Here is a 12,617-nt window from a genome sequence, read left to right as displayed (position 1 = left end):
ATGATTTCTTATTTTGAATGATTTTTTTATTTTTTTTTTTTTTTTTTGTAACCAATAAGTTTTACTCATCACAGTGACTGCACAAGAAATCTAACTCAATAGGTCACTAGCATTCTTCTCTGCAGTGCTGAATTTCTCTCTTAAGGAACACTTATCTTCTGGTGATGCTTGTGTGTCAGGCTGTCTGCTCATGATACTTTGTGCTCAATGTGTAAATTGAGCACAAAGAAATCTCTCTGTGTACCAAGCCCAATGCATGTCAATAGAGCTGTTCCCATTTACAGCTCCATGTCGCCTGTAGCTCGTCGCGTGTGCAGAACCCTTTTTCCGCGCGGATGTCACACGATTGTACTCGGCCCAATACGAAAATTTGCGCTATATCGCGTGGTAAAAGGCGCAATATCGCAAGTGTGAATGGGGCCTTAAAGAGTCCTCTTGCAAATGCAGTGCAAGGTGACTGTCTCTGGAAAGAGCATCCCCAACCTGTGTATACTTGCCTGCCTTCCTCGGTTCCATGCTCCTCTTCAGCCAGGCTTAGATGGTCTCTGTTGGTGACCCTTTGGGAACAGTGAAGTCGCTCCCACAATCATGTGCTCGAACCTAGATTGATTGGTTCTTGGGACTGGTAACATCACAGGAGAGCATGTCACATGCTCCTGTCTACTCAAAAGTGCTTGTTGGTGTATTTAGCTACAGAGGAGTAAGGACCTGCAAGGGATCACAAGTAAGTATATGGGGGTCGGGGATGCCTATTCCAGAGACACTGTCGATTTGCCCTGCATGAGCAAGGTGACAGTGTCCCTTTTTTAAAAATAAAACTCACAAGATACCTTGTGGTTTTCTCATGCATTCTTCACCTCCCTTATATTTATGATTTCGGCATACAACTCTTGAAATGGTTCAAAAAAGTAAATGTAATGTCTTTTTGCGCTGCTGGGTTCAAGTTTGGGAACATAGCTGTGTGTAGACAATGTGTCTGTTTGGACATGTAGGCTTGGATACCATATCTGCCACCACTGAATAATCCTCTAAAGTCACCACTTTTGACCAAGAAAGTTTGCACATGCAGTAGACAAGAAAGATGGTTGCACAGGCAGACGTGGCCAGGGCAACATATCTTGGGGGATTGATGCCCGATCGTCCCTCCCGTAAGAACTTATGGTTGTCTGTCTGCAAACATACATGAGATCGTTGCCCTGGCCATAAAATTACCAGATCAGTAACTTTATTTTTTTTTTCTGTAGGGTACTTTAGGTATTCTAGCTGCTTAAAGATTTGCTGATGCACTCTTTGGAAAGAATAAACTTCCTTCCTTTCCAGCTGTTTGTCCTTTTTGTAAAGTAATGTGAATTGTGCATTTTAGCTACAAGAATTCTGATAATGCAGCAAAGCTTCTCATACTGCTGTGTATCTGTTATGACTCAACCTTCTCTTCATTCATTGCTTGCAGTTACCTCAATGATTTGGACAGAATAGCTCAGAACAGTTACATACCCACTCAGCAGGATGTTCTCAGAACTAGAGTAAAAACTACCGGTATAGTGGAAACGCATTTTACATTCAAAGACCTTCATTTCAAGTAAGTGTGTGTTGTTTTTTTTGTTTTTTTTTTAAACATTTTTATAGTGAATAGTTTTTGGTTTTTTTTGTGCTACTTTACTAACCCACAAACATTTCTCTTCTCAGTTTAGTCATTCACATACTAAATTACTTGCTATATTTATGCATACTGTGCTTAAATGTGCTCTGCTTTGTGTAGTTTGTACACAAACTTTAAGTGCCAGCTGGCTCCTAGATTGGACTATTTAAAAGCAGAGTCCAACTGTTTGCAGAAAAAAAAAAAAATCCAGACATTCATAAAAAAATTTTTTGCGATTTTTATTATTTTTTGCATTAGAGCCTGTAAAGCTTTATAACTGCAATCAGTAGGTCATGGGTACAGTGGTCAAACTCCTGCAGACAATTTCTGCCAGTCCCTGGCCATACCAAGGTACAGATTTTCAGCTACAGGACCAGGTGGTAGTAGGAATGTATTACAAGTGCAGTGGCAGACAGGCCTTGTAATCTCCCCATTCCCAGATTCTGTAGAAGGATCTGTAAATGGAGGATGACTCTGCACGGGCATATCCATGCACTGCCATACCAAATTCTGGTTATTGGGACTCTAAATATGGGTGTAACATATTCTGCATGAAAAGTAAACTTGGCCTTTAAAACGATTAAAAAAAAAGAGGTATTAGGCGGTCCACACTTGCATTATTTGAACATTCTAGCTCCTGTAGTTGATCCCCAAACTGCCAATTTCCCTGACTGTGGGTGTCTCCTTCAGTTAGCCAGACACTCACTGCACACGGCAAGCTATGCCCTTTTCCCTCCATTACATTCCTACCAACAGTTTGACTGGCAGGAGCCTATCACTCCACTGCCCTCGGTACCCTCCTCCACAGCCAGAAAGTTCTGGTAACAGCGGATATCTTCCTGGACCCGGCAGAGGTGTCTAGGAACAATCGGTAAGTGTTCGGGGACGGGAGCATGCAAGCGTACTGGCCGTTTTTTGACCTTAATGCAGAGAATGCCTTAGGATAAAAATTCCCAGCCTTAGTACTTTTCTATGCATGCTCCTCTGATCCATATAATCATATCTATAGTAGATGTCCATCCTCTGTATTCCTTCCTAATGTCCTGTGCGCTGGACTTGAATGAGGACGTTTATAGACAGCCTGCTTACCAAGTACCTTGCTAGCAAATGGCCAGTTCGTATACATATTTTTTGTACTGTGTAAAAAAATGTTTTTTTTTTGGTTTTGGTTTTTTGGTTTTTTGGTTTTTTTTAATGCAGTAACTGAAGAAGAGCATGCTGGGAGTTGTGTGGCATTCATCATCCCCTATAACTGATAGCTGGCATTGGGGGGCGGATAACAAAAATTACATGCCCTTTTTTTTTTAACCGATGGAAGGCTGGGTAATGTGATGCTTTTAATCTTCTCTTGTCCAGCCTTTTCTCACCTTCTTCTGTTGGGCCTTCTTCCGGGTGTCCATGTCGCTTCCTGCTTCACATGGACACTGTTGGCTCTCTAGTGGCGGGGTCCTCTCAGGATCCAGCAGAGGAAGGACACCAACATGAGGGGCTTGTCAGAGACTGGCTGGCACATCTGCAGCGGTGGATTAGTGGTCCCCTGCACCCATAAACTGTGCCTGCGAGGAACCTAGATGTCGGACTTTGATAATTATGTCTTGATTCAAAAGGTTATTGGGGGTGGGGGGGATACGACGTGCAGGATGGGTGAGAGGGGGTTTAATATTTGCTGTGAGATGGGCTTTGACAACAATAGCAGAGTTTTTTTTGGTCCTGTACAGCACAGTGCTTTATTTTCTGTAAACTTAAGCTGATTTATTTCAAGCATCTGTTTTAGTGCTGCTTTCATTTTAATGAAGAGGTAGGGAAAAACCACTGAATTCATTCTGAAATACTTGTGGCTTTTCTTGGTGGTCATTTAGCCATGTGTTCCGTACACTGCATTAACAAACTGAGTCAGTCATTACATGCAGTCTAACACTTTAATGAGGTTTTGCACAAAAGCCATTTACTTACAGCAAAGAAATAAATCATAAAAGTGAATAAAATATTTTTAAGGTAACATTAAACTGTTACTGTAAATTCTTTAACTCTGTTTATAATCCTTGGTTACAAAAGGGTGTTTCAAGTCTTATTCAATGTGATTATCCTGTCCACTGTCAGTCCTTAAATGAGCTAGATTGTATTTTCAAAGTACAAATTTCTGCTTTTGGCCTCGGTACCCAGATATGGAGGAGAATGCGAACTCCATGTGATGGCGCTGAGCCTGGTGGTGCTGCCTCATGAGGCGGCCATAGCCCTTGGTAAACTGCGACTCTGGTGACTCGTAGCTTTCACTGGAATTGCCTTTCGCCACCAGCAGAAAACATTAGCGGGGGAGAAAGTATAAAGTGTAGAATAAGCTAGGTTTAAGTAAATTTTGTATGGACAAATCACAGGTTCAGTTTAAGGGAATCCTGTACTGAGAGAATTTGCAGGCTGCCATTGTAGATTTCTGAAAATTCTAGTTTCCTGTTTTGCGCTTATCCAGTGGCCTAAACACTTTGTAAAGCATACAGTATATGGTTATACTATGTGAAAGCCCTGCTTTGGTTGTGCTTTACTGCTCCTTCTCACAATGCATGTGTATGAGTTGGCAGACAATAATTTTGAAGCCATGCACCCACTATGTGGTTGAATTTGTCACACACTACCTGTAAAGAAGTACTCATTGCAGGATACTGTAGCGACAGGTCAGCAGTAGGAACCACTGAGTGCTGCGGGGGACCAAGGAGATCGACAATCTAGGTAGTGTTATTCTCCAAAGAAGTCTCATCCAGATATTACTTGGCATCAGAGCTGTGTTTTGATGGTGAGGACAGCAAGAGAAAATAAGTATTCCTTTGCTTTTTTGCAGGTATAGTTAACTTTTTTTTTTTTTTTTTTTTTTTTAAAGCAAGTCATTTTATTGGCTTCTGTAAGCAATAGAACAGACATTTTGGTGCCTCTAGTAGCTAATCTTCAAATCTCTCTATACTTGTATTATTGTACTGAATGTAAAGAGATGGTATGTAGAAATGTAAGTCTCATCAAAAGTACTTACTTTGGGGCCAAAATAACTGAAATGATGCGCTCACAGAACATACATTATAAATTCCCTTTTTATTAGATTAGCATTGTTAAATTCTGTTTTATTGATCTACATTACTGCATTTGCTTTTTTGAAAGGCAGCTCTAGCCAAATAGTAAATACACAGTTGAAATACAGAATGTTCATTGGAAAAGTCTTACTTGGTAAAGGTTTGTAAATTTATTGCACGTTCTGTTTTGATCATCACCATTATTTGTGTGCTTTAAACAAGCCCTTTGAAATGGCTCGCTGTAACTTGTAATATTTAAATTCCGTTCCTCGGCTGGCACGTGTCAGGGGCATCTTTAGAGCTGGCAACCTGCCCAGGTGCATCTATGAAGGGTTATTATCTTTATACAGTTCAAAGAACATTGTATGAACTCCTAAATATGTTCTTGTAGAAATACTGTTAGCACTGCTAAGCACAGGACCAGGGTTTAACAAATCTGAGCACCTGACCTCGTGCATTTATGCTTGAAATGGTTATATGTATTGTGTGCCTGCAGCTGGCTAGTATTATTAGTCTCGTAGCAGAGTTCTGTGCCTTCCATATAGTTACTATCTAAAGTTGTACAGACATCAATGGTTAGCAGGGATGAGTTATGTGGCCTGTAAATGGTTCTTACTGGCAGATCACTCTGCAGGCAGACATTGCAGAAAAACCTGCACATACCTTATTCCAGTGCTGTTTTTGTTCACTTGTGGCCTACATTTACTTAAAGTTTTACTGTTCTATGTAATACGTTGTATACTATTCTTGTGATGTAGTCACTCTCAATTTCTTTCTTCCTTAGCCTAACATTCTCCATTTTGAAAGTATGATTTTCTTTTCCCTTTGTTTACAATTTGTGCTTTGGCTTAGACTTTTTTACTTTTAAAATCTTTATTTCCTGTGCTGCTCCCTTAGTGATATCTACCATTTCTAGTATCTTTTCAGTGTTTCTGTTACACACGGACCTGTCATCATTAACTAAACCTGCATTATTTTTAACATTTAACTGTTTGTGGCCTTTGCCTCATGAATATGGTTCTGGACCACAGTCTAAGTTGCCCAGAGCACGCATCAGACTCCCCTAAGCTTTCCATAGTGAAGAAAAGTGGGGGATCTGGCTACAAAGGGCTTCGATCATACTTTTTATATGAGAAGACCTTTGTGCTTTCCTAGCATAGCACTAGCTGTACCCATCACCAATGTTATTATTTTATTGCCCCCAGATGCTTCTTATCAAGTCTTCAGCTACTGTTCACACAAACAAGAGTGAATTACTTGCAGTAAAAGCAAGGATAGTTACAAAGATCATAGACGTAGTGTTCATAAAATGAACATTTTAATGTTGACATGTCCGTTTTAAAATTTTGTATGCCTTGATTTGAAATTTAGGAAAACGCTGATCAAAATGTAGATATTAGTTTTTTTACTTTAGTGGAAATTATTTCAGTTTAGAGCTTGAAAACTAGCTCAGTCTCTAATGCTTTGGAACTGCTTTTCTGATCATTTATCTCTTCACTTCTCTCTCAGAATGTTTGATGTTGGCGGTCAAAGATCTGAAAGAAAAAAGTGGATTCATTGCTTTGAGGGAGTTACAGCAATCATTTTTTGTGTGGCCCTGAGTGATTACGACTTGGTTCTAGCCGAAGATGAAGAGATGGTAAGTATGGAGGTTACATTTACACAAGGTGATATCTGGATAGATGTGGAATATTCAGCCTTACCTCTTCATCTGCAGTCCTATTTCCACAGAAGTGTGATTTATGTGTGTGTTCATATTGCGAAATATCTGTCCTGCAACTGTCTTAAGACATGTTCATTGTGATTAAAATGTTGTAATTTGGGGTATTTAGATTTGATGTCCAACTCCTCCTCACAAGGTGCTTATTTAGTAGAATTACAGAAACTGGAAAAGAGCATGGGAACCCTGGTAATCCAGGTACACCTGTGGTGAGTGCAGTAGGCCAGCTGTCTTGCTGACGCAATGGCTTTAGTACTTGGAAAATGAAGAATTACTTCAGAATCTACGTTCTTGCTGTAGGTCAGTGATTCAAAGTACTGAAGCATGAGACTCAGCATGACAGTTGGATAACAAGTATTTCAGAGACGAATTCGGCAATTACAACCTCAGGGCTTGTTCACACCCATTGCGGTGCGTTCCAGAGCGTTGGCTGCTTGACGCACACTAAACGTCCCCCTTCATTCTGGGGCTGGAGGGGGCATGATGGTCCATTGAAGTCAATGGCACCGCAGCCATCCCCCCCCCCCCAACCAACATTGCCTGCGTTCCGGTCCACTCCGAACGCAGAAAATAGAACATACATCATGTTTGCATTTGAAGTGGAACAGAGCGCAAGCAATGTTTTGCCACGTGTCGATCGCACTGCAGACGGGGGTGGCGGGGGGGGGATGGCTGCGGTGCCCCTCCCGCCCCAGAATGAAGAGGGACATTTAGTGTGCAATTGCTGTGCGTTCCAGCAGTTGCAGCTCTGGAACACTCTGCAATTGGTGTGAACAAGCCCTCAATGTTTCCCTTATATTGTATGTCTTTAAATCGGTATACTAGCATTCATGGGCTAACTTAAAGCTTCCATAGGGCCATATGTAGGTTTCTTAACTCTGAATCCTAAGTTGGGTGCCACCTCCTCCTTACTGTTGGTGCATTACTGTGACGGGGTCTCCACTAGCAATTAGTGAAAGTCCAACTCCAGCCAAATAATTGCATCATACATTGTAAGAGTGAAGGGTCTGCTGCATTGTGTGTTGTTGGAAACACCTTTCACTTTTCTTTGCCCTAGAAGTAGAATTTAGCTTTTTTTTTTACATTTTTCTAAACTGCTCGTAATTTTCAAGTCTTGCATTTACGAGGACCTTGTAATGGTTACAGCTTTGATTGCGGTTAGGTTAATTCACAATCAAAGCAAACACATTACAATTGTGGGATATTCAACAGAGCATATTCCGAAAACTACATAAAGCAGTGGATGCCTTATGCATTGTGGAGTGTATAAGGTATTGTTTGTATTGTACTAGAAGGAGTAGTGTTCATTTCTACAATTGAAGTTGTATTTTTTTTCCCTCTTAACCCCCTATTCAGAACCGAATGCATGAAAGCATGAAGTTATTTGACAGCATCTGCAATAATAAGTGGTTTACAGACACCTCCATTATTCTTTTCTTAAATAAGAAGGATCTGTTCGAGGAGAAAATCAAGAGGAGTCCTTTGACAATCTGCTATCCTGAATATGCTGGTAAATTCACATCTTTCTCTAGACCTAAAGAATGCATCAGTGATTTTTTTTTTTTTTCTTTTTCTTTTTTTTAACCGAAATGGTAAATTTTTTGTTTTATAATTTATTTACAAAAGTGGCAGTGATCAAGCATGTGTGTTCTGCCTTTGGCAGTATGTGTGTATGTAGACCCGAACAATTAACTTCTCTTCTTTGTATTTTCTGGTCCAAATATACCACTAACCCATTCACTGCCAGCACCATATCACTCTGGCAACGGGCCACTGTAAACTGATTATAGCCCACGGGAGTCTGTTTACCTGTGTAAAGCCAACTGTCTGCTTTACACAAAGAAATTTTGGCAGCTGAGCTGCCGCCAGATCACTAACACGGGCCGGCAAAGTGGTCCCCTGCCTTGCTTACCAAGCTCCGTTGCCCCTTCTGTTGCCCCAGGACCAGCATCATGGGTGTTGGTGAGGAGAGAGAGGCGAACATCCATTCGCCAATCTCCTCCCTACTGAATGGAGCATTGCATCACTTCCGGCTCCTCAGCTGTCATTCCCCAGCTAGAGAGACCGGGGAAGAAGCTATTAAAACATGATTTCTGCTCTTGAGCCCCCTATATGATGGCAGTGAAGTAAAAAATAAATAAAGTTAAACAAAAAATAAAAATATTTAGGTATTTTTAAATCTTTAAGTCCCTGTAAATGCATACACCCCAGCATAAACGCGTACCTACTTGCATTACAATGATTCTAGGGCCAATATTCAAAATTAACTCTAAACTGATGACCTGTAGAGGATTTTAAAGTGTCGCCTATGGAAAATTTGGGGTACTGTATTTCACAGGCGCATATAATTGTCAAGTTGGGCATCTATTTACTTAACACCACCTCATCAATGTTTTTGTAAAGTGTAAAAGGTGTTTTGTGTAATTGTTACTGAAAATATGGGTGTGAATAGAGTAATATCATGCAACATAAAAATTTGCAACTGCTGCCATTTTATTCTATAGAGTCTGTGCTTTCAGGTAATATAACATTTAGGCGGGGGGGGAAGGGGGTAGGTGTGAGTGAGTAATCAGGCCTCGGTTTATAGCATGTGCAAAAAAAACAGCAAAAGGGTTACTTTTTTTTTTATTATCAATAAGTTTGATAAGTGCAAAAAATACTTGTCGATTTTCTAGAAATCTTTTGAGCTGGTAACTTCCTATGATTTCTGCCCCTGGATAAGAAGCAACCAGATGAGGAGTGGAGTCTGGTGGTTGTAATCCATTAGAAATAAAGTAGGCAGGGCTAACACCACATGCTTTGAATTTTTGAGGCAAAAATGCACTGTTTTGTCATGTCAGAGGAAAGTAGAAGTACACTATATTGTTCTGGCACATGGGTAGGTTACATTTCTGTACCTGCAGCGTGTTTAAAGGTATAAAACATGGGGAAGTGTTCATGTTTTGCGTGTTGTATTTAAACTCTTCCCTCAGGATTGACATTGCTTATTTCTTGTGGTGTAAAAGGATGTATGGTATTGGTAGTACTTTGAGCAAAACTAGACAATATACAGATTGCATGGGTGTAACATCAATCATGGTCTGAAAGGTAAACTTATTTCATAAAATATTCATATATTGATGAAACTTTATTTTCTTCAGGTTCAAACACTTATGAAGAAGCAGCTGCATATATTCAGTGTCAGTTTGAGGACCTTAACAAAAGAAAGGACACAAAGGAAATTTATACCCACTTTACATGCGCAACAGATACCAAGAACGTGCAGTTTGTATTTGATGCAGTAACTGATGTCATCATAAAAAATAATCTCAAAGACTGTGGCCTTTTCTAAAATATGTAATTATATGGTAAGCTACATTAAATCCAGAATTTGTAGGTTTTAACTAATCATCATTTATTTTTTAATAGCTAGTGCATAAAGCAAAATGATTCTGATGGCCTGGCTTTTTTTTTTTTGCTCCCAGGCCTTTTACCTTTTTCAGTGCTTTTTTTCTTTGGACTTTGATCTGGATACAAACTCAGAAACGTGAACTTCCAGTTAGGCAAATTACTTGTTGGAGCAAAAACATAAATGAGTCCTGCAAGAGATTGTATTTGACACAAAAACATAAACATAAATCCTGTATAATAGAGAATTTTCTGTTTCCTGCCAGAAGCAATGGAGTGTTCTTGCACCCTTTTAGCTTTGCAGCCTCAATGAGCATGCTGAAACTCCCTGCCTGCTGCAACTCCCTGTCTCCTCCCCTCCTTCGTGTAGAGGCTTCCTGTGCACATTCATCTTAATATCCTGTTGGCTCATACAGCACCTATGTCTGCTCTCCACCCTCCCATGAACAAAAACCATATAACACTCTGCTCTTTAAAGATGGCTGTATGACTGTGTTACCATGGTTATATTACTGAAATGTTATTGTTGCAATCCTGATAGCCATGCCAATTAGCTGTGTATATGAAAACAGTCTCCATGTTTATGATGTTTTTGAGATTTTAGCACTCAACTGTGTGGCACAGCTGTGATGTTCTACCATTCCACCCCCCTCATGTTATGGAATTTTGGTGGTCTGTAGACCAGCTTTTTTCAACTTTTTTTTAGTCACAGCTTCCTTTTAACTATGCAAAATCTTGAGGCACCCCAGCCTAAAAAGTAAGTGTGCAATACAAAATGTGATCCCTTCAGAATCCATACTAGAGCCTTATCCAAAATGGGAGTTTGAAATAGATTTTGCAGGTGGGGAGGGGGGATTTTTGCCCCAGAGTCAATGGTAAGCAAAGTAAATGCCAGCCTATGTATGTATGTGGCTTTACTAACCACATTTCCTGTCTTCCCTTTTGATTTCAGACTGCATTTGACTTCACCCTGTTATAGCTTGATGGCTTTTGGAGTGGTTTAAGACTCTTAATGAACAGCGGACCAGTACTGTACTTGCCAGTTTTATTAGCTTTATTTATGTTCATGTCTTGTAAATTTTCCAAAACAAAAAAAGTAACTGCTACTAGGCCACACAATGGAGAAGGTATCTTGATTGTATGTATACTGTAATTGTAGGAATGTTATTTGTACAGACATTGAACAGAATATTTTAATAATTTGATTTGTTCTAAAAAGAATCCTCCGTTTTATGAAATGCTGTTTGGAGGACATAACTTTTTGTTTTTGTTTTTTCTTTCCTCGCCTGGTTAGGTTATTTAAAGAAATAATGTATATTTTATTTTCCCCTTTTAAGCATGCATGCTGCCTTATTCTGTGTTCTGCAATGTTTCCTTGCAAGCCTGTAAGATAGATATATATAATAAACCTTAATAAAATCTGAACACCTTAGAGTTGCACAACCCCCGGGCATGTAACACAGAATCATCCTGAGCCTTCACTGTGCATTTTTATTATCTAATGGTTATCTTGTGCATTGCCTTTACAGGTGGTGCCAAAATTGCATTTTTTATACATTTTAAAATCAACAAATCTTTTATTTGTAAATAGATTTTTTCCAGGTGTTCGTCTAGAACATGTTTTTTGTGGGCTATTGAAAAGCAAACAAAAAAAACATTTTGAGATTGATGACTTTATTCTTGTTGGAACAATCCTGTTCTTGGCATGCTGACCATGGCAGTACTTTGTATAGATGAGTCAGTCTGGCATTAATTTAATTCCACATATGTACCACATTTTAGTCCACCTGAGCCTTTCCATTGAACTGTGCAGCCAGATGATGTTCCATGATATTCCATTTTAATGTGTGACTTTGTGATGCTGTCTTTGTAAATTGCTTCACTGTCACTTTGTCTTAAAATTCTATCATTCCTTTGCTGTTGTAAATTTCAAGGGTGGTACGGTGTTGTAGGCCCCCCTTGAAATAAAAAAAAGTTCCTTTTTTTTTTTTTTTTATTGGGTTTTAAAATAAACCTAAAATTTTCAGACATTCTGATTTACTTGTAGGAACTAACCTGCATAAAGACAGTTTTTCACACTTTTACCTCACTGTGAGTTGACTGCTGGCTTCACTCTTAGACGATCTCATGAAAATTTGTTGCTTCATATTTACCTGAAATTCACCAGTAACTTTTGTGTTGTCCAGAACATGTATAAATTAATTGTACTTGTTGTTACCTTCTTCATTAAAGTTTTTGTACTTCACTATATGGAATGAACTCATGGTGATTGATTATTATGGTTACAACTGAATTGTTTGTGCCTTGGAAGATTTTTTGTTTTTAATTTTAAATAAAGTACTTGTTATTAAACCAGATGCATACCTGTAACATAAGAAAAAAACATATTGCCCTTGTTACTATGTAATATATCAGAGCACACAAGCTAGTGAGTGTTCTCCATGGGTACCTGGAGTTTCTCCAGTATAACTGTGTTGCTAATGATTCCTAATAAACCTTGCATTTTTCATATTTTGGTTGCTCAGGTTTCAAATAGAATTTTGTGTTTGGCCGATGCATGCTTTTTTTTAACCAATCTTCAATTTTTTGCCAGTGTCATCAGAGTACCACAGGTAATATGATTTAATATGCTACTTTTAAACTTGGATTAGGATGGGCAAGTTGCCTGGAAGACTGAAAAACATTACCCGTGAGTGGTCCTTTTAAACTGGAGTTTTGATTTGTTAGGCGAGATTCAGTTTAAAAAAACTAAATTCAAGCTTTAATAAAGGCAGCAGCTTACCCATCATTTCTGTGCATATTTGGTTTGGTCATT

The 12,617-nt window shown here is 39.2% G+C and overlaps 1 protein-coding gene across 1 annotated transcript in view; it reads left to right on the top strand.

Moving 5' to 3' along the window:
- The window catches only part of GNAI1 (G protein subunit alpha i1), a 64,855-nt gene extending 52,794 nt beyond the window's left edge, over positions 1-12,061 (top strand). Inside the window, exons 5-9 of the mRNA XM_018567586.1 lie at positions 1,451-1,579; positions 6,205-6,334; positions 7,772-7,925; positions 9,556-9,762; positions 10,755-12,061. Coding sequence (XP_018423088.1) covers positions 1,451-1,579; positions 6,205-6,334; positions 7,772-7,925; positions 9,556-9,746 — 604 coding nt within the window. The 3' untranslated portion in view covers positions 9,747-9,762; positions 10,755-12,061. The remainder of the gene's footprint in view (positions 1-1,450; positions 1,580-6,204; positions 6,335-7,771; positions 7,926-9,555; positions 9,763-10,754) is intronic.
- The last annotated feature ends 556 nt before the right edge of the window (positions 12,062-12,617 follow it).

Source organism: Nanorana parkeri, unplaced genomic scaffold (assembly GCF_000935625.1).
Source record: "Nanorana parkeri isolate BGI_ZX_2015 unplaced genomic scaffold, ASM93562v1 scaffold1069, whole genome shotgun sequence".
Lineage (NCBI taxonomy): Eukaryota > Metazoa > Chordata > Amphibia > Anura > Dicroglossidae > Nanorana > Nanorana parkeri.
This window is presented reverse-complemented; position numbering and strand designations above follow the sequence as displayed.